The sequence below is a fragment of the Muscardinus avellanarius genome, assembly GCF_963383645.1.
Source record: "Muscardinus avellanarius genome assembly, chromosome: 4".
In the NCBI taxonomy this organism is placed as follows: Eukaryota; Metazoa; Chordata; class Mammalia; order Rodentia; family Gliridae; genus Muscardinus; species Muscardinus avellanarius.
Window position 1 is genome coordinate 5,080,234 of NC_137789.1, and position 18,276 is coordinate 5,098,509.

General features: G+C 40.6%; 1 protein-coding gene across 1 annotated transcript in view; it reads left to right on the plus strand.

The window, feature by feature from the left end:
• FAM135B (family with sequence similarity 135 member B) overlaps positions 1–18,276 on the plus strand; it is a gene marked incomplete at both ends in the record, with an annotated part of 208,160 nt that overhangs the window by 46,972 nt on the left and 142,912 nt on the right. Inside the window, one exon of the mRNA XM_080695259.1 lies at positions 9,100–9,179. Within this exon, the coding sequence (XP_080551385.1) occupies positions 9,100–9,179 (80 nt within the window). The remainder of the gene's footprint in view (positions 1–9,099; positions 9,180–18,276) is intronic.

Below are 18,276 nucleotides of genomic sequence, written 5' to 3' on the forward strand. Positions count from 1 at the left end.
TCTATAGTTATTAATTTTTTCATCTTTAATATAGAACCTTGGTAAGTGCATCAACTACATCCTGTAGTGATCAAATGTTGTTATCAATGTCATACATTAATGTGAGGTTTATGGATTTATGAACTGAAAAAAATTCAAATTCTTTTTAATACCCAAGAGAATTACTAATGGGGTTTAAGCATCTTGCCTAATCTGGACACATCCAAATGTGTCAACATAATTGGAGTTTATTTTTTCAATGTATGCTTATAGAGCATGTGAATTTTAAGATGATGATTGATTCCTTAATACAGGAGTCAGTAAGATCAAATGCTTTTAAGAAACAAAAATCTAGGGAGGGCTTTGGCATTGGTTATAAAAGCAGTCTAATTAATACAACAAAGTGTGATTTTTATGAGGTATAGCAGAGAAAAGACATGCATTCGCCTCTTGGGTTAGAGCCCTGGTTATCCTTCTCAGCTTCGTGGATTTGACAAGGGGTTAGGTTTCTCTCCCATGGCTCAATTTCTTCTGGATTAGTACCTGAAATGATGCTCTTTTTCACAGATAATTTATGAGAGGTCAAACAAGATTGCAGACGTAGAAGTTTCTAGTGCCTGTCCTGGCATAGAGATGCTTAAAAAATCTGGAGCATAGCTAATCTTGCTTTAAGTGCAGTCTGATTGGAAGATAATGTACAGCCCCTAGCAATGACTGATCTGTCATATGTCCAGAGAAATAGCCATCAGGATATGACCATTGTGAGTGCTGTAGGGATTTATGCCTGTCCTTGTGGTGAAGGTATGACTACAATACACAGGAGGTAGAGCTAACATCTTGTATTTTTATCAGTAAGGATTTTTTAATCATTGGTCGATAGAGACTTAGCCTGCTAACACATTTTTTTTTTCTTGCTGACAAGCTGCTTTATTATTAATGTTGTGGCCCTGGTGGCTACTGCTAGTCGTTTTGTTGTTGCTGATGTTTCTGTTGCTGTCGTCATTGATTTATTAACCAATATTTGATATTTTAAAGAATTTTTGTTTAAAGAAACAAATTTCTGTCTTCCTCTGTAAAAAGGGAGGATCTTAACAACATCGAGTCAATGTTTTTTGCATGGTTGTGATTGGCAGCTATTGAGTCACAGCACCCCCTGTGGATTGGAGGACAACTTCTGCTGCCACAGTCATTATCTCTCAGATGCCTTTGTTCAAGGTCCTTTGTTACTGTACATCCATCTGGACTTCCTTTTGCCAGCCCTCTTAGTATAACAGAATACTTGAGACTGGGTAATTTACCAAGAACAGAAAGTTATTTCTTATAGTTTTGGGGAGAGAAGTCCAATATAAAGGGGCTATATATGTTGAGGACCTCGCTGATTGCAATTCCTCCTCTCAGTGCTGAGACCAGGACTTCACATGATGAGGTCGATTACAAGGGTGAGAAGCAGATTGGTTTTCAAAGGACAGACCTTCAAGATAACCCATTAACCCAGTATATTCATCCAGGACGTGATCAACCTGTAAAGGTCATATCTGGCCCCACCTTATACTGCTCACAGTAGAGATTAAATCTCTACTGTGTTTTTTTTGGGGGGGCATTCATAAGACAGCAGTAGTACCTGTATTTCTATCAAAACTGAAAAAAGAAAATAACTAGATTAAGTGGAATATAGTGGGTGTTTAAGTGGAATAGAGTGGATGGGAGTAGAGTGGATTTTTTTTTAATTTTAAATTTTCTTGTGTTATCTGCTTGGACCCTACTGTGGACATTTGAGTTTTCTCAGTCTAGAAAGGATCCATATAATTTATCATATATCAGATTGCCCTTTTTTCTTTTGTATTTTTTAGCAGGTAATTAAAATTTTTATTTTGACATAATTGAGATTAACAGGAAGTTTTAGGAAATAATGCAAAGGCATTCAATATTAACTTCACGCACTCTCCTCAGGGGTAATGCTATACAGAGCTGTGTCACAATATCACAGCTAGGATATGGATGTGGACACAGAGTCAGGATTCAGAACATTTTCATCACCACCAGTATTCTCCTATTTAGCTCTCTGGAAGCCACATCTACCTCTGTCCTATGACCATCTCCTCCGCACCTCTGGCAGTCACCAATCTGTACTCTATTTCTCTAGTTTTGTTGTTTCAAGAATGCTGTATACATCTTCCACATTTTGGAATTCTTACTTTTCCTCAGCGCACTTGTTTGGAATCACCTAGACTGTCAAATGTATCAGTTGTCTCTTCTTGTTGATTGCTGAGTTACAGAAGGGCAACTGGGTTGTTTCACTTTGGGACTATTATGGATAACGATTGTACAAAACATTCCATGAAAGTTTCTACATAAGAAAGTTTTAATTTATTTTATACTCATGCCCAGAGTGCATCTGTTGAGTGGTATGAAAATTGTCTATTTAAATGTTTCTGTGTGTATGGAACTGGTTATTGAACCTAGTAGTGTTCTACCTCCAAGCTATATTTTCCTTCAGCCATATTTTATTTTGAGACAGGGCCTCCTAAGTTGCACAAGGCCTAGTAAGTAACAGAGACTGGTTGTAAACCTGCAATTTTTCTATCTCAACTTCCTTGTTACTGCCATGTGCCACCATGCCTGGCTATATTTAACTTTATATATTTTTTTGTATGTGGTGCTGGGGATTGAACACAGGGGCATTTTACCTTTGAGCTATACCCCCAGCCCTATTTTATTTTTATTTTGAAACAGGTCTCACTAGGTTGATGAGACTCTCACTACTTTCTGAGGCTGTCCTCAAACCTGTGATCCTTCTGTTTCAGCCTTCCAAGTACTGGGATTACAAGCATGTGCCACCATGCCCAGCTTATATTTAACTTTTTTTTTTTTTTTGCGATACTGGGAATTGAACCCAGGGGCATGCTACCTCCGTGCAACACCCCCATCTCTATTTCTTATTATTTATTTTGAAACACGGTCTCACTCAGTTGTAGAGGGCCTCACTAAACTGCTGAGATTGACCGAAAACCTGATATCTTTCTGTCTCAGGCTCCCAAGTACTGGGATTACAAGTGTGTACCATCATGCTCAGTCTATATTTAACTTTTAAAGAAACCACAAAGCATTTTTGTGAATGGCTGTGCCATTTTCTATTTTCACTGGTAGTATGTAAATGACCCAGCTTGTGGAATTTCCAGCACTTGGTTTTGTCCCTGTTTTATTTTATTCATTATGATAGGTGTGGGATAATGTTGCATTTTGGTTTTAATTTGATCTTGCTTAATGAAGTCAATCATCTTTTTTTATTTTTTTATGGTACTAGGGATGGAACCCAGGGCAATCTACCTCTGAGCTCCAACCCAAGCCCTATTTTTTATTCTTTATTTTGAAACAGGATCTCACTGAGTTTCAAAGGGCCTCAGTAAGTAGCTGAGGCTGTCCACAAACGGCAATCTTCTGGTCTCAGCCTCCCAAATGCTGGGATTACAAGTGTGCTCCACCACACCCAGCTGTCAGTCATCTTTTTAAAGAATTTTATTTTATTTTGTGTATTTAATCTGTACAACATGAAACTTTGATATAATTCATGTAGAAAAATGATTACTAAGGTAAGCAAAGTGCCATAGCCCTTGCTTATCTCTTTTTACCTTTTGTTCTAAGCACACTTAAACACTACTCTCTTCGCACATTTTCAATATAATATTATTACCTACAGTCCTCCTGTTGAATGTGAGATACTAGTCTCGTCCTATGACTTGAAAGGTTGTATACTATTACATTCATGTCCCCATTTCTTCTTCACAAACACTGGTAATAGTCATTCTACTGTCTATCGCTATATATTTGACTTTTTTTGTTGTTGTTGTTGCGGTTCTGGGGATGGAACCCAGGGGTATTGTACCTCTGAGCTATTTTTTATTCTTTATTTTTGAAACAAGGTCTTACTGGGTTGTAAAGGGCTTCACGCTGAGTTTGTCCAGGAACCGTGATCCTCCTGTCTCAACCTCCTAAATGCTGGGATTACAAGTATGCGCCACCACACCCAGATATACTTGACTTTTTTAATGTTTTCAGCATATGAGTAAGATTGTGCGGCATTTTATTTCAGACTTTGGTTTATTTCATTTAGCATGATGTCCTTCAGGTTCTTCCATGTTGCCTCAAAAGGCAGCACTCCTTTTGTGAAGGATGCCTTTATAATTGTATATAGGTGCTATGATTTCTTTATCTAGTTATCCCGTCCATGGTTACTTACATTGCCCTCATATCTTGAATATTATGAAATATGCTACTGTTAGCAGGAGAGAGAAGATAACTCTATGAGTAGCTCATGTCATTTCTTTCAGTTTTTACCAGCAAAGCCATCATATGCTAGTTCTATTTTTACTCTTTTTGATAAATCTCATTATTGTTTTATATAATGGCTATAGCAATTTATATTCTTATCAATAGTGCAAAAGGGTTATTTATCTACAGTCATATCAGTACTTGTTCTCTCTCTTTTTTTTTACAGTGTATCCTCCATTTATTTTGGTCTTCCTTTATTTTTTAATTTTAAGATTTTAATTTTTATGTGAATATTTAGTATATCAGTATTATTCTTTCTTGCTTTTTAAAATAACAACTATCTTAACAAAACTATGGTGAAATCTCATTTTGGTTTTGATATGCTTTTCTCTGGTGATTAGTAATATTGATACCTTGTTGGGTACCTGGTGGTCATTGGTGATTTGAACGTCATCTTTAGAGAAGTGTCTATTCAGATTATTTACCCATTTTAAAACTCTATTGTGTGTCTTGTTGTTGCTATTGAGTTGCATCAACTGCTTTTATATTTTAGATATTAATCCATTATCAGAGATGTATTGTGTAAATATCTTTTTCCATTTGCTATTCAGTGTGTGTGTGTGTGTGTGTGTGTGTGTGTGTGTGTGTGTGTGTGTGATACTAGAAATTTAACTCAGGGACCTACCTCTGAACTACACCCACATTTATTTATTTATTTTTTTCATTTTAAAATAGGGTCTCTCTATGTTGCTAAGAGTATTTCTATGATGCCAAGGCTGTCTTCAAGCCTACAATCTTTCCATCTTAGCCTCCCAAGTATTGGGATTACAAACATGCACTACCATGCCTGGCATTACAGTGTCTTTTTAAGTTTGATGTTTTCCTACTTATTTTGTCTTCATTCTATGTGTTTTTGGTATCATATTCAAAAGATAATTGCCAAAAGCAACGTTAAGTAGACTTTCCTATAGTTTTTTTTTTCTTTTATGTTTTTCAGGCCTTGCATTTAAGTCTTTAATACATTTTGAGTTAATTTTTTGTGAGTTTAAATGGGTGTACTTGCTCATTTTTCTGCATGTGGCTATTCAGGAAGGGTTATGTATTTCTGGAATCCTTGCCAAGTATTAGGTAGATTTATATATCCCTTGCTTTATTTTTAGCCTTTCTTTTCCATTCCACAGGTATGGTTCTTTTTGTTTCACTACCATGCTGTTCCGTTTACTATAACTCTGGTATATAATTTCATGCCAGGAATTCTAATGCCTGATGCTTTGTTATTCTTACTCAAGATCATTTTCACTATTACCAGTTTCCTATCATACTATATGTATTTAGAATTATTTTATCTTTTTCTATGAGTAAACATAATTGGACTTTTGATTGACAGTGTGCTGAATCTATTGGTTTGGGTAAAATGAACATCTTTTTACAAACTTATTTGTCCTCTCTGTGTCTGTTTTGGTGAAATGTCTCCTCATGTGTTTGTCCACTTTCTACCTGGTTTGTATTCATTATTAAACGGTGAAAGTTTTTGTTTATTTGAGGTAATAATATCTTATCAGCTAGTCAATTCTTATTATCCAAAGTCGCCATGAAGCCTGGCGTGGTGGCACACACTTGAAATCCCAGCATCTGGGAGGAGGAGACCAGAGGATTGTGGTTCGCAGACAGCCTCAGCTACTTAGTGAGGCCCTCCAAACTCAGTGAGACACTGTTTTGAAAATAAAATGACTAAAAATAGGGCTGGGGGTATAGCTTGGAGGTACAGTGCCACTGGGTTCCATCCTCAGTACCACAATTAAAAATAATAATAATAATAAAGATCCAGGCATGGTGGCTCATGCTTGTAATCCTAGCATTTGGGAGGCTAAGACAGGAGAATTGCGGGTCATGGACAGCCTTAGCTACTTAGTGAGACTCTTTGCAACTCAGTGAAACCCTGTTTCAAAACAAAGAATAAAAAATAGGCTGGGGACATAGCTCGGAGGTATAATGCCCCTGAGTACCATCCCAGTACCGGAAAATAAATAAATAAATAAATAAATAAATAAATAAATAAATATAAAACAAAATCACCCTGAAGTAGCAAACTTAGAGGCATTGCTCTCAGAGGACATACAGGATTAGGTTCCTGTGATCCTCTGTCAGATTTCCATCAGTGGATAAATGCATATCCTGTTTTATATATTTATGTGTAAAGAAACCTAATGTAACTTATATTGCTGATTCATTAACCTTTAACTCAGCTAGTAACACCCTCCTTCTACCTGAATAAAGCTCACCTAGCATGCATACTTTCTCTGAGAGGCACATCCTGCTTCTAGGAGCACACCAGCTCAGCATACCAGCTTCATCCCTCAGGCCACTTAAAATAGCAAAATCATCAACAAATGCACAAGAAATACAAAAGAAAAATGCAGCACAAAATAATTAGCAGGATTGTCCCACCTTTTTTGGGAACCTGAGAGTCAGATGACTCAATTTTTGCCACTGTACTCCTGTCTGTGGGTGACCATGAAGGCACCATTAGCATTGTATTTGGGGGTCACCAAATTTTCAGAGGTAGATGAATCCACAAATATGGAATATAAAACTACTGAATAACGTCACTGTGCTATCTCATTTCCTCTCATGCCGCAGTTGTATTTTAATTCTCTCAACAGCATCTTTCATAGAAGGAAAGTGTTTGCTTTTAATGAAATCAAATATATCAATATTTTATAGGACATGCATTTGATCTCAAATCTAAAGACTCTGCTTAGCTTTATATTTAGAATACATTTAGAACTTCTATATTATTTATCTACAAGTATCATAGTTTCATATTTTTATGTAAGCCCCAAATCCATTTTGAGTCAATTTTTACACAAGAGGTGGCATTAAACTTGAGGTTCATTTGTCCATTGCTATGGTTTTGCTTATGGGGGCCCCACTGCTTCAGGAGGATGTATTAAAATAGCAATCTTTCCTCTATTCAATTCAGTTTTTACATTTGTCAAACGTCACATGAGGGTATTTTTTACCCTTGTTACTACTAGGGGAAGTCTAGGCTCCTTACATGGTTTCCTCTTACTCTGGGGTGAGTGGGTCCCCATTAGCATCCTTTAAGCATGGATCTCGGTTCCCCACTAAAGACCTTCATTGGGCAGGCGGGGTGCGGGTGTTCCTGGTGACATCTAGACTTTCCATTCAGCCTTAGCTGGGGTGGGTAGAGTTGGGGCTACCATGTTCTCTGTGTTGCTTGGCTGGGTAGACAGTTATTATCTGAAAGGTTTCTGTCTTGCCAAGCTTCTATCTTTCTGATCCTTTGGGGATTTTTTGTCTCTGGGATTTGTTGGCTTCTCCAGTATACAATCTGGGTATAGCAGGCGAAAAAGAAATGCAGAGAACTTCCCACCATGGTTCTCCTTGTTTCCTAGGGTTCTTAGCCTGTCCTTCCCCATCTCTAAGAGCTTCCCTTTTGTTTGTCTTACATGTACTATCTAAAGTCCTTTTAATACCTGAGCTTGGTAGGATGAATAGGGAAAAGTATGTGTACTTCATATATTGGAAGCAGAAGTCATGGCAGGTGGGTATTTCCCACTTTAGAGTTACAGAAACAAATTCAGAAGTTATATGATAAACTCCAATTTGAAGTTTCACCCAAGCTGCAGCTTGAATCTACGGGCAGCACTGTTTGCTCAACATCTCCTCGGTTCATCTCACATATAACAAATATACATGGGACCCCAGCAGAGCCATACCATGCCTCGTCACCAATTCTGTGAGTCACTGGCAGAATTCACCCCCTACCACGAGGTCAGCAAGCCAGGGGACACTGATGGCTTGTGGTCCGTTTTTTTATTTCCCTTTTTTAAAAATTCATTCTATATCATAATGGGTTTGAAACCAATGGAAGGAAAAAATAATTTTTATACTTCCAAATGCTTACAAGCAAAAAGGTCACTAATTGCAAAGCCCAGAAATTAAAATGACCCACCTTCACTTGTGGCTAAAGAGGGCACAGGAAAGAGTTAACTGAGAGGGTGGGAGCCTGTGTAATATCCAGGATTAGGAAATGAGAGTGCTGTATTGAAAATTAGAAAAGATAAATGTGTCTGAAAATTTGTTTCACAATATGTCCAGAAATAACAACTGCTGCTTGCTTTAAGGATGTGTGCATGTGTGCAGGTGTGTGTGCCTGTGTCTCTGTGTGTTTGTGTGGATCTGTGCATTATTGTGAGAGAAACTTAGTTTATATTTATATATGGATTTTCCACCATGGTTTACACTACCAATATTTTTCCTAAACTGGAAGTATAAGTCCATCCTAAAAATAATGAACTTTCTTGATGAAAGAGAAACCACTCCTCTTAATGAATTCTGTTGCAGGACTCATCTATTTGTTTTCTATTTCTACTACCTCCAATATAGTTTGGTATTGTATGATTTCAAGAGAACACAACTTCCCTTTCAACTCTTTTTCTAAAATGCATTTCTTTTTGCTGCCAGAGGATTGTGGTTACTAGCTAGAAACATTCATGACTTTCTAAGGCTTTCCAGATTAAGTCTATATATCTATTTTGGGGTGGGTGGGTGGGACTAGGGTTGGAACACAGGGGCCTTCTACCTCCGGGCTATACTCCCAGATCTATTTTGTATTTTATTTGTAAACAGGGTCTCACTAAGTTGCTGAGAGCCTCACTAAGTAGATGAGACTGGCTTTGAACATGTGCGATCCTCCTATCTCAGCCTTCCAAGTTCAGGGATTACCAGCGTATGCCACCACGCCTGGAAAGTCTATATATTTTTATGAGAAGTCAACACTAAGAAATCAGTTCTACAGTTGCGTGTCTTTTGTTCTTTTCTTAGGTATTACCAGATCCGGGTGACCCTGAAGGTGTCCTCAAGGATCCCACACAGACTGAGTGCTTCTGTCGTGGGACAGACAGGTGAGCAGGGTGAGGTGGTGGGCACTTGTCTAGAAGTAAACTTTCATCTGTCACGGGATGTCAGGGTATGGCAGAGTAGAGGGTGCATGGTGGACCTCAGTAGATCACTGTCCATGGTTGAATGTATGCATTTTGAAAGTATAGATCTACTCTTAAAAGTGGCTATTTAGCAAGGGTGACCTGGCTGAGGAAAAACATACTCTTCCAGGAGTGGCTAATACCAGCTGATTGAAGAAAGGTTTGGGATAAAATGGGCAGGAGGTGGCATCAGGGACATAGGTAGGGAGGAGGCTGTTGGTAAAGATCACCTAATGATTGCTAGGCTCAAAGGGCTGAGAAAGTGGGCAGTCCTGGTGGCACTTCCCATGCACAGAGAGACCTCTGATGGAGTGTCCAGATCCCAGTCAACAGGAAGCTCAAATATTTAAGTGGGCTCTGAGCAGGGGCCCTGTAAGAATTGAGTCAGGAATACAGAACCAATTGTATAAGATATAAAAAAGGCCTAAGAGTAACTAGTGGAAATACAAGGAGTTATATTAGTAAGTTTGGGAGAACTTTAGAGTAGCAGTTTATCTTATTGTGTGAAAGGCTTTGGGTTGGAGGGAAGGAAATAAAGGAGATAAAAAGGCAGAGCTGTACAAAATAGGTTTAAAGAGTAGTCAAAGCTGGGCATGGTGGCACACTCTTGTAATCACAGTACTTGGGAGCTGAGACAGGAGGATCCTAGTTCACGACCAGCTTCAGCTACTTAGTGGGGCCCTCCTCAACTTAGCAAGATCTTGTTTCAAATGAAGAATAAAAAATTAGGCTGGGAATGTAGCTTGTAATAGAATCCCCCTGGGTTCAATCCCCAGTACTGCAATAAGTAAGTAAGTAAATAAATAAATAAATAAATAAAATAAAATGTAGTCAAGGGTATTATAGAAATCAATTCCAGTAGAGCTAAGTGTTCTAGTCACAGCCATACTTAACACATTTCTTTTGGAATCGCCAATGGTGAGTAAATTCATGAGTATTTGGATACTCAAAAGTTAGGAATAAAGATGTGCCAGTCTGGTTAGCTTCACCTTGTAGGAGGTGTGTGCATTTGGTTGAGGGTTGGGGCAGCTCCTCAAGACAGAAAGAAAACATCAGCAAAACCATGGCTTATGATCAAACGGGCCGGCTCAGGCCTATGATGCACAAAAGGAAAGATACTGCTAGTCCCTGCTCTGACTCTAAGTGAACCAAGTAATAGTGAAGTCAGCACATTTCTAAGATGATTCTTGTCTTCCATTCCACCCCTCTGTCCTGGGAATAAATCTGTCCTCTGAGACTAAGATAAGTGGCCATTCACTGTCCTCTGTCCAGAGTAGGATCGGGGAGATTTAGTGACCCATTGCTTTCCTCCTGAGCACTGCCCCCATTCGACTTCTCTGCCCTGGCTTTCCACAGTGAAGGTGGGTTTCATCAAAGAGCATAGGGGTTTTGGACTCTGACACTATGTGACCCCAGGGAAGTTATCAGCACCTTGAGTTTTATTTCCTCACATGAAATATTAGAATAAGAATCTCTCGTCCCTTAGGTTTTTGTCTTAAGGGATTAAAGTGTAATTCATAGAAACCATAAATTTAAATGTGTCAGGACACAGGACACTGAGTAAGTGTCCTGTTATCTGACCTGTGAGTGGTCCCATGACCAGGAGGGACTCTGAGTCCCATTCTTGAGGTCAAAGTGAATGCTCAAGGAAGAGACCTGGAAATCAGGTGTTGTGACACCCCAGCCGACCGCAGGTAAGGAGAGCTATTGCAAGCTCCTGACGAGGACTTCACCTATTCTCTGAGATGCCAGCATGGCCTCTTCCCCTGTCCTTGGCTGAGCCTCCTCCTGGAGCTGGCAGCCCCTGCTATGAGGACCAGAAGGAGGCTGGGTGTCCAGGGTCTGCCAGGTCCCGGTGGTATCCTGGGAATGAGACAGACCTGAGATAGTGCTGCAGAGAGACAAAGAAAAGTAACACAGAATGCAATCTTAGTGGAAAATGATTGTCTCAGTCAGTGTAGTTTTATGGAAGAATATTGGAATGCCCTTGAGTTTTGGGTTAGCACTCTATTTAGAACATAATGCTAACATAGAGGTCAGCAACATTAAGATTGTTCTGAGTATGGGGCATATAGTGTTTGCATTTCTTCTTCAAAGAGAAATTTCCAATTATATTATTTTCAGTTAAATACCAAGTAAAAATAGGTACTTAGTTAGATACTAACTGAACACAGCAGAACTCAATGCTTAAGACAAGTCTTTTTACAAGTTTTCAGTTGGCTGGGCTATCCAAGGTCATGCATACACTAGTCAGCTGAAACCTCAGCTGGGCATGGAGCCTTCTTGATGTTTTCATGTGATGTCTGACCTCTCAGGTGGGATGGCTATGCTTCTGTCTCTGATTGAAACTCCTTACACGGTAATTCAGTTCATTAAGAACGAAAGGGCAGATGTGTCCAGGCCACTTATGGGTCAGCTGAGGAATTGGCACAGGGTCACTTTCCTCATATCCCATTGGTCCAGGAAAATGAAAAGACCCATCTCCATGGGAAGGGGAAATGGTCCTTACTCCCTCCCCAGAAAGCGCCATCTGTGTGCACAGGTTCACAAACAATCATACAAACATATTTCCCACTACCTGCATGTTTTTCTTCAAGAAAATTAAAAAAATATATTTTGGCAAAAATGTATGATATATTGAAAAAGAACTGAGAGGCATCGAAGCAAAATCTAATAATATCTATGAGACTCATTAGTTGAATTGTCTTGCTGGGACAGGTTATTTAATTTGGCTGCTTTTGTTCTACTTGTCTAAAATGGACATAAGAAGAAAAAATAAACATTTGCTGGGTTTAAACAGGAAGAATTTAGTAACTACAAGGGTCATGAGCCCCAGGCTCTCCCAGTTCAAATCCTTTTGCCACTTTCAAGCTGCTAGAATTTATTTAGCAACTTTGTTTTAAAAGTTCCTCATCTATAAAATGAGGGTGAGCCTGGGGTGCTGGCTTACGCTTGTAATCCCAGCATTTGGGAGGCTGAGACAGGAGGATTGCGGTTCGCAGACAGCCTCGGCTACTTACTGAGGCCCTTTGCAACTCAGTAAAACCCTGTTTCAAAATAAAGAATAAAGCTGGGCATGTTGGCGCATGCTTGTAATCCCCGTGCTTGGGAGGTGGAGACAGGTGGACTATGCAGATTCAAAGCCAGCCTCGCTGGCTTAAGAGACCCTGTTTCCAAATAAAAATATAAAATAGGTCTGGGAGTGTATCCTGGAGGTAAAAGGGCTCCATCCCCAGTACCACCAAATAATAATAATAATGATAATAAAGAATAAAAAATAGGGTTGGTGGAATATCTCAGAGGTAGAATGCCCTTGGGCTCTATCCCCAGATCCCCAGTACCGTAAAAAAAAAAAAAAAAAAAAAAAAGGATGATGGGTGGGTACTTACGTCTTAGGTTTATGGCAAGAGTCAAATAAAGAAGCTACTGGGCACAGTAAGCTGAGAATGATCATTCCCTAGAATAAATGTTGGTTATTAAAGCATAAAATCATTGTCTACTTAACATCATTCTGCCGCGTGATGGCCCTGAGGACATACATTGGGTGGGTGGATGTCTTTCTGCCCTGGAGTAGCTTGAGGTCCTCTTGGGAGACAGAGAATAGTCAGGTGAATACAGCAGAGGCAGAGTGTGGTGACCTCAGATGCAGGGCAGGGTTTATGTGGTACTGTCCAAGCCAGGGGCTGGGCCGATTGGCAGAGGAAGGGGCTCCCCGCTGAGGCCTGGAAGGATGAGAAGTTGGTCCCACAGACAAGGGCAGGGAAGGATGGCCCGGGCAGAGGCAACAGAATGACCAGCATCACTGAACTGTGAAAGGAGCAAAGGTATTCATGGGATGATGAGGGATTTGTTGCTGATCAAAACAGGGTCCCCCAAGCGGAGAAGCAGAACGGTGCCCAGGTTTGGAGCCATCCTGAGCCGCCCAGAGGAAAGCAGCTTCATCGTAAAGACACACAGATGAAGTGCAGGGATTTTGACAACAGAAACGGCACTGTGCAAACCTCTGGTTGTCTCATCAATTAGGGACAAAAAGCCAGGTGTAGTGGCGCACGCTTGTAATCCCAGCCTTTGGGAGGCTGAGACAGGAAGATCGCAGTTTGAGGATAGCCTCAGCTACTTAGTGAGGTCCTTTGCAGCTCAGTGAGACACTGTTCCGAAATAAAGAATAAAAATAGTGCCCGGGGTGTAACTTGGAGGTAGAATGCCTCTGGGTTCCATCCTTAATACCACAAAAAGAGAAAGAAAGAAAGAAAGAAAGAAGAAAGAAAGAAAGAAAGAAAGAAAGAAAGAAAGAAAGAAAGAAAGAAGAAAGAAAAAAAGAAAGAAAGAAAGAAGGAAGGAAGGAAGGAAGGAAGGAAGAAAGAAAGAAAGAAAGGAAGAAAGAAAGAAGGAAGGAAGGAAGAAAGAAAGAAATTAGGTTCTATGCTCTTGTTCTCTTCTCAAATACTCAAATATTTGGGCTCTAGCAACCACATTCTATGAAGCACATTTCTATTGTGTAGATGATTTAGATATAGAATCTTCACTCATGAAATAATGTGTTTTGAATTTCCCAAGATAGATATTTATGATTAGATCCTCTGAATACAGTATAAGCTATAACTCCTCCGCCCGTGTGCCTAAGCTGCACACCATTGTGTTTTGTTTTTCAGTAGTTTTTAGAAAGATAATGTGAGGAAGATTTCTCTGGATAAGGAATAGCTTCTTCTTGTCTGAGTTATCTTGTGATCTTGTGTTCTCTCCTGAGTAGACAGTGACAGGCTTTCAGCTCCCTCAGGATAGAAACAACCCTCCCCTTGGGCATTCTATAGAGATCCCAGCATTAGAGAAGTGACAGGTACATGAAGAGATAGCAGTGTTAACACTGTCACCTGTGCTTATGGACCTGGATGCAGACTGCAAAGAAGATACCTCTGAGGATGTGGGAGCAGGGGCAGCACAGTGGCCCCAGGATCCAGTGTGAATCTAGAACCGAGAGTGAGCTGGGTGCAATGGTAAATACCTGTAATCAGAGTATTGGGGAGGCTGAAGGCTGACACAGTAGGATTACAGGCTCAAGGCCAGCCTGGGCAACTTCTTGAGACTCTACTTCAAAATAATAAATATAAATAGGGTTGGGGTATATCTCAGAGATACAGTGTTCCTTGGGTTCAGTCCTCAGTACCAAACACACACACACACACACACACACACACACACACACACAGAGCTTTCATCATTACAAGAGGAAAGTATATATTACATGTGAAAGTATACTATCTACATGTGGGTGAGGGAGGCCAAAGTGAAATGGGAGGATGCTGTGGGCATTTACTTTAAAGGTAGGATGGGAAGATGGGCATTGATTGGACATTGCTGGAGTATTGAGCGATGCAGGAATTCCTGGAACAGCTAGTGAGGACCCAGCCTGTGGCCACCAAGTGTGCCCATCTCTGTATTGTGTCCTGCCAGCTGAGAGTGGTAGCCTCAAAGAATGACGTAAACTGTGATGTGCCCAGGCTGCGATGTGTCTGTGGGCTGTGTCTACAGGCTGCCAGGGTCTTTCCCCATTGTGCTGCATTCCTGAGCACCCTAAGAGAGACAGGAGTAAACATTAAAGTCAGAGCCAAGCCACAAACTCACACATGATAATTGCTAAATTATCGATTGTCTAATCATTGTCTAATGATTTGCTGAGCCCAGGACATCTCTAACCACTCCAAAACAAAATTAATTTTGAAATCTCCTTATTGCTCTACTTTTACATTTAGTTAAAATTGGGAAATTGTTGGGTGAAAGGATCTAGCAATTAGGGAGGCAGGTCTCTAATTCACAGGACCGGACTCAGCATGTTAACATCCCACATGTCCACTCAGAAGCTGCCTGTGCCTGAGAAAACCTTCCAGCCTTTGAGCCTTAGATTTCTAGAACAGCAATCATGTAGTAACTTTTATTGAAGGTTGCTTAGAAGGCTTAGGATGATGGTGAAGCCTCTAGACATGCTTTATATATAATGATAAAGCAGAATATAACTATTATTCTTATCGGTTAGTGAAAACCTTTACCTGGGCTCAGGGGAAGCCTGTAGACTCGGCCAGCAGAGGTACTCCCAAGGTAAAGATGACCAGAGGGTGCTTTGATGTGAGGCAGGCACCCTGCAGTGTGGATGAGGGAGGCCAAGGTAAGATGGAGGGTATGCTGTGCATGTTCACTCTGAACGTGGGATGGACAGATGGATGTTGATGGAGGATGGGTGCAGATATGGCTGGGATCTCTGGGTGAGGACCCTGCCTGTATCCAGCAGATGTGTCCATCCCAGTGGCTTAGAGAATGGTGCACTCAGGCTGTGACAGGCTTTTCTCATTGTTGTTGTATTCCTCATTCCTGTGCACCCTTAGGGAGATAGGGCTAAATCACTAGGTCAGAGCCAGACCACTCACTCATACCTAGTAACTGCTAAAATGAGGCCTGATGGCAGGACCATGTTTTGCACACACAGTTACACAGTAGAGACAGAATGGAACACATACAGGGCCACACTTTTCCTTACAGTGGGATGGGGACTCGAGGAACTGTCGTGTTTCTCAGGACTCAAATTGAGTTACAATTTCATTATTTTTCGTAATCATAGTACATGGGATACACACAGGTGAATGAGGTATGCCTAATTGATTTAAGTGATATTTATACACAAATAAATATCTATCCATATAAATAAATGCATGTGTCTGTGCATGCAACTGATTCAAATAGTCTGTCTTGTTCCTAAAATATACACTGAATTTACACTTGTCAGTCAAGTATATGACATGGTAACAGATGCAGATCAATATTTATCTGTGTTCAACAAACTTTTCAGATGCTCTTACAAGCCAGAAAATGTGCCATGCCCTGTGAAAAACAGAGATAAATGATGACTAATCGAAATGGGAAAGTTACTGAAAATTATGATATTAAATGAAGTGAACCCAGATTTAAGAAATTTAAGTATATAATTATTTTATTTCAAAGCCTTATTTTTCTTTTCCTCTGTGCTGAGAGTTACTAGTGATCAGCATGTCCATGTGTGTAAATAAATGTTAAGTGTACTTAACCTTGGCTGTTTCCTTCCACCCAAATTCTCTTCTTACTAATTCCTGTAGTCTCTTTTGCTTTGAGATGGGTGCTGATCAATTAGAGGGGTGGGGAGGAGGGACTGTGCAAGTGCTTTGAGGCTTTGGTGAATGATTAGGAACAAAACAGTCATCTGCTAGTCTTTTCTCATCAAAGCAAGACAAGAAGTAGCAGAGTAAATTGTGGAAATGTATAAAAATTGCCATGATTAGTTTTAGTAATGTTTTGAGAGGTAATTTCCATTTCCATTAAGTGGAAGCATTTAAGAGCTTTGCCATGCAGGGGGCGGGGGAGAGACATTTATTCTTCAAATGAAACAATCTAATTTCTTTTCAGGGTCCATTAAAGTGCACCTACATATCAAATGTGCCCGTTTTCATGCAGAATGCTAAGCAGGAAAAACACCCCAGCTTTAAGTTTCCGCCAGGGGCAGAGGAGGGGCCCACGGCTGGCAGGGAGGATGTTCTGCCTAACACGGGGATTAATGGGGTTTCTTCAGCTGCTAGGCTTCTGGTCCTTTCCTAACACTCTGCTCAGAGACTGTGATGCCCAGTCTTTCTTACCTCCACTCTCTGAGCTCCACAGGGAGTCACTCTGCCAGTTCTCCAGGGACCCTGCTTCCTCTGGATCAAACCAAGTGGCCTCTCTTTTGTCATGAAGCTGCATCCTAAAGAAGCATGGCTGCAGGGCCCTCCTTCTGGAAGGTTCCTTCCATCTTCCATAGCCTGCTGTGCTTTAATTCATCTCCATCTCTGCTCCTGCCATCTCTTCCACTTTGAATGCTGATGGTTTCCTTTCTACTCTTTCACTTTTTGTTGCCCACTAGACTAGCAAAAAGATGCAGGTCATCTTCTACAACCAGGTTGTCCAAAGGCAATCTCCCTATCCCTGTCCCAATAAATAAATATTCCTCTGAGCATCCTTCATGCAACGTGTATATATACAGCTGGAATCCCTCCCCCACACACCCCTCTCGCAGGTCTATGCTTCTCCTAGCCTAGTGTACTACGTTATTTTTCCATCGAAGCTGAGGCTTCAGTAGGCACCTAGTCGTACCTTAGGCAGCAGCACCAACCGCCTGCGTATGTGAGCTTCCCATGCAGCTCATACATTTATATCAGGTTTTATGCAAAGTAACCTAGAGAAAGGTGAGGATGAGGGCAAGCCTTCAAAGCTTGCGACCAGGTAGAGCCCAAGCTTTATTGGCTGGCCCGTGGGTAGGGAGGGAGCATCCTTGTACAGATGCCTGAGTGCCACCGACCCTGGGTGGCAGACAACTCCTTACTAAGCTCCCCAGACCTGGTTTTCCTTCTCTATAAATGGGATCAACAACAACAATACAACAAGGACACCAGGGCTACTTCCTTCCGTGTGGTTGTTGCGAACATTAAAATAGCCAGTATGCTTTTCTATCTGATGTTATTTTTGTTTTCCAATTTCTTTCTCACTTCTATATATAGGAGAAAACTCAAGTATTTTTTGAGACTGGCTAATCCTGCTCAGAGTAATAGTCTCGAATCCTACCCATTTTCCTGCAAAAAACATAATTTTGTTCTTTTTATGGCACAGTAAAATGCCACTGTGTGTACATGCCATAGTTTTGTGATCCATTCATCTGTTGCTGAACACCTACATTGTCTCCATGATTTGGGTGAATTGTGCTGCCATAAACAAGATAAACATACACCACTATAATATTCTGACTTGAATTACTTTGAAAAGATGCCCGAGAGTGCTATCTCCGGGTCATATAGTGGTTCCATTCCCAATATTCTGAGAAACTACCACATTAATCTTAATATTGCTGTGCTAGTCCGTTGTCCTCAGATATAACAGCAGAGACGCCAATGGGATGATAGAGGGGTTTGGAAAAGAGAGGAAAGACAAAAGTGATTTTTTTTTGTTGGTACTGGGGGTAGAACCCAGG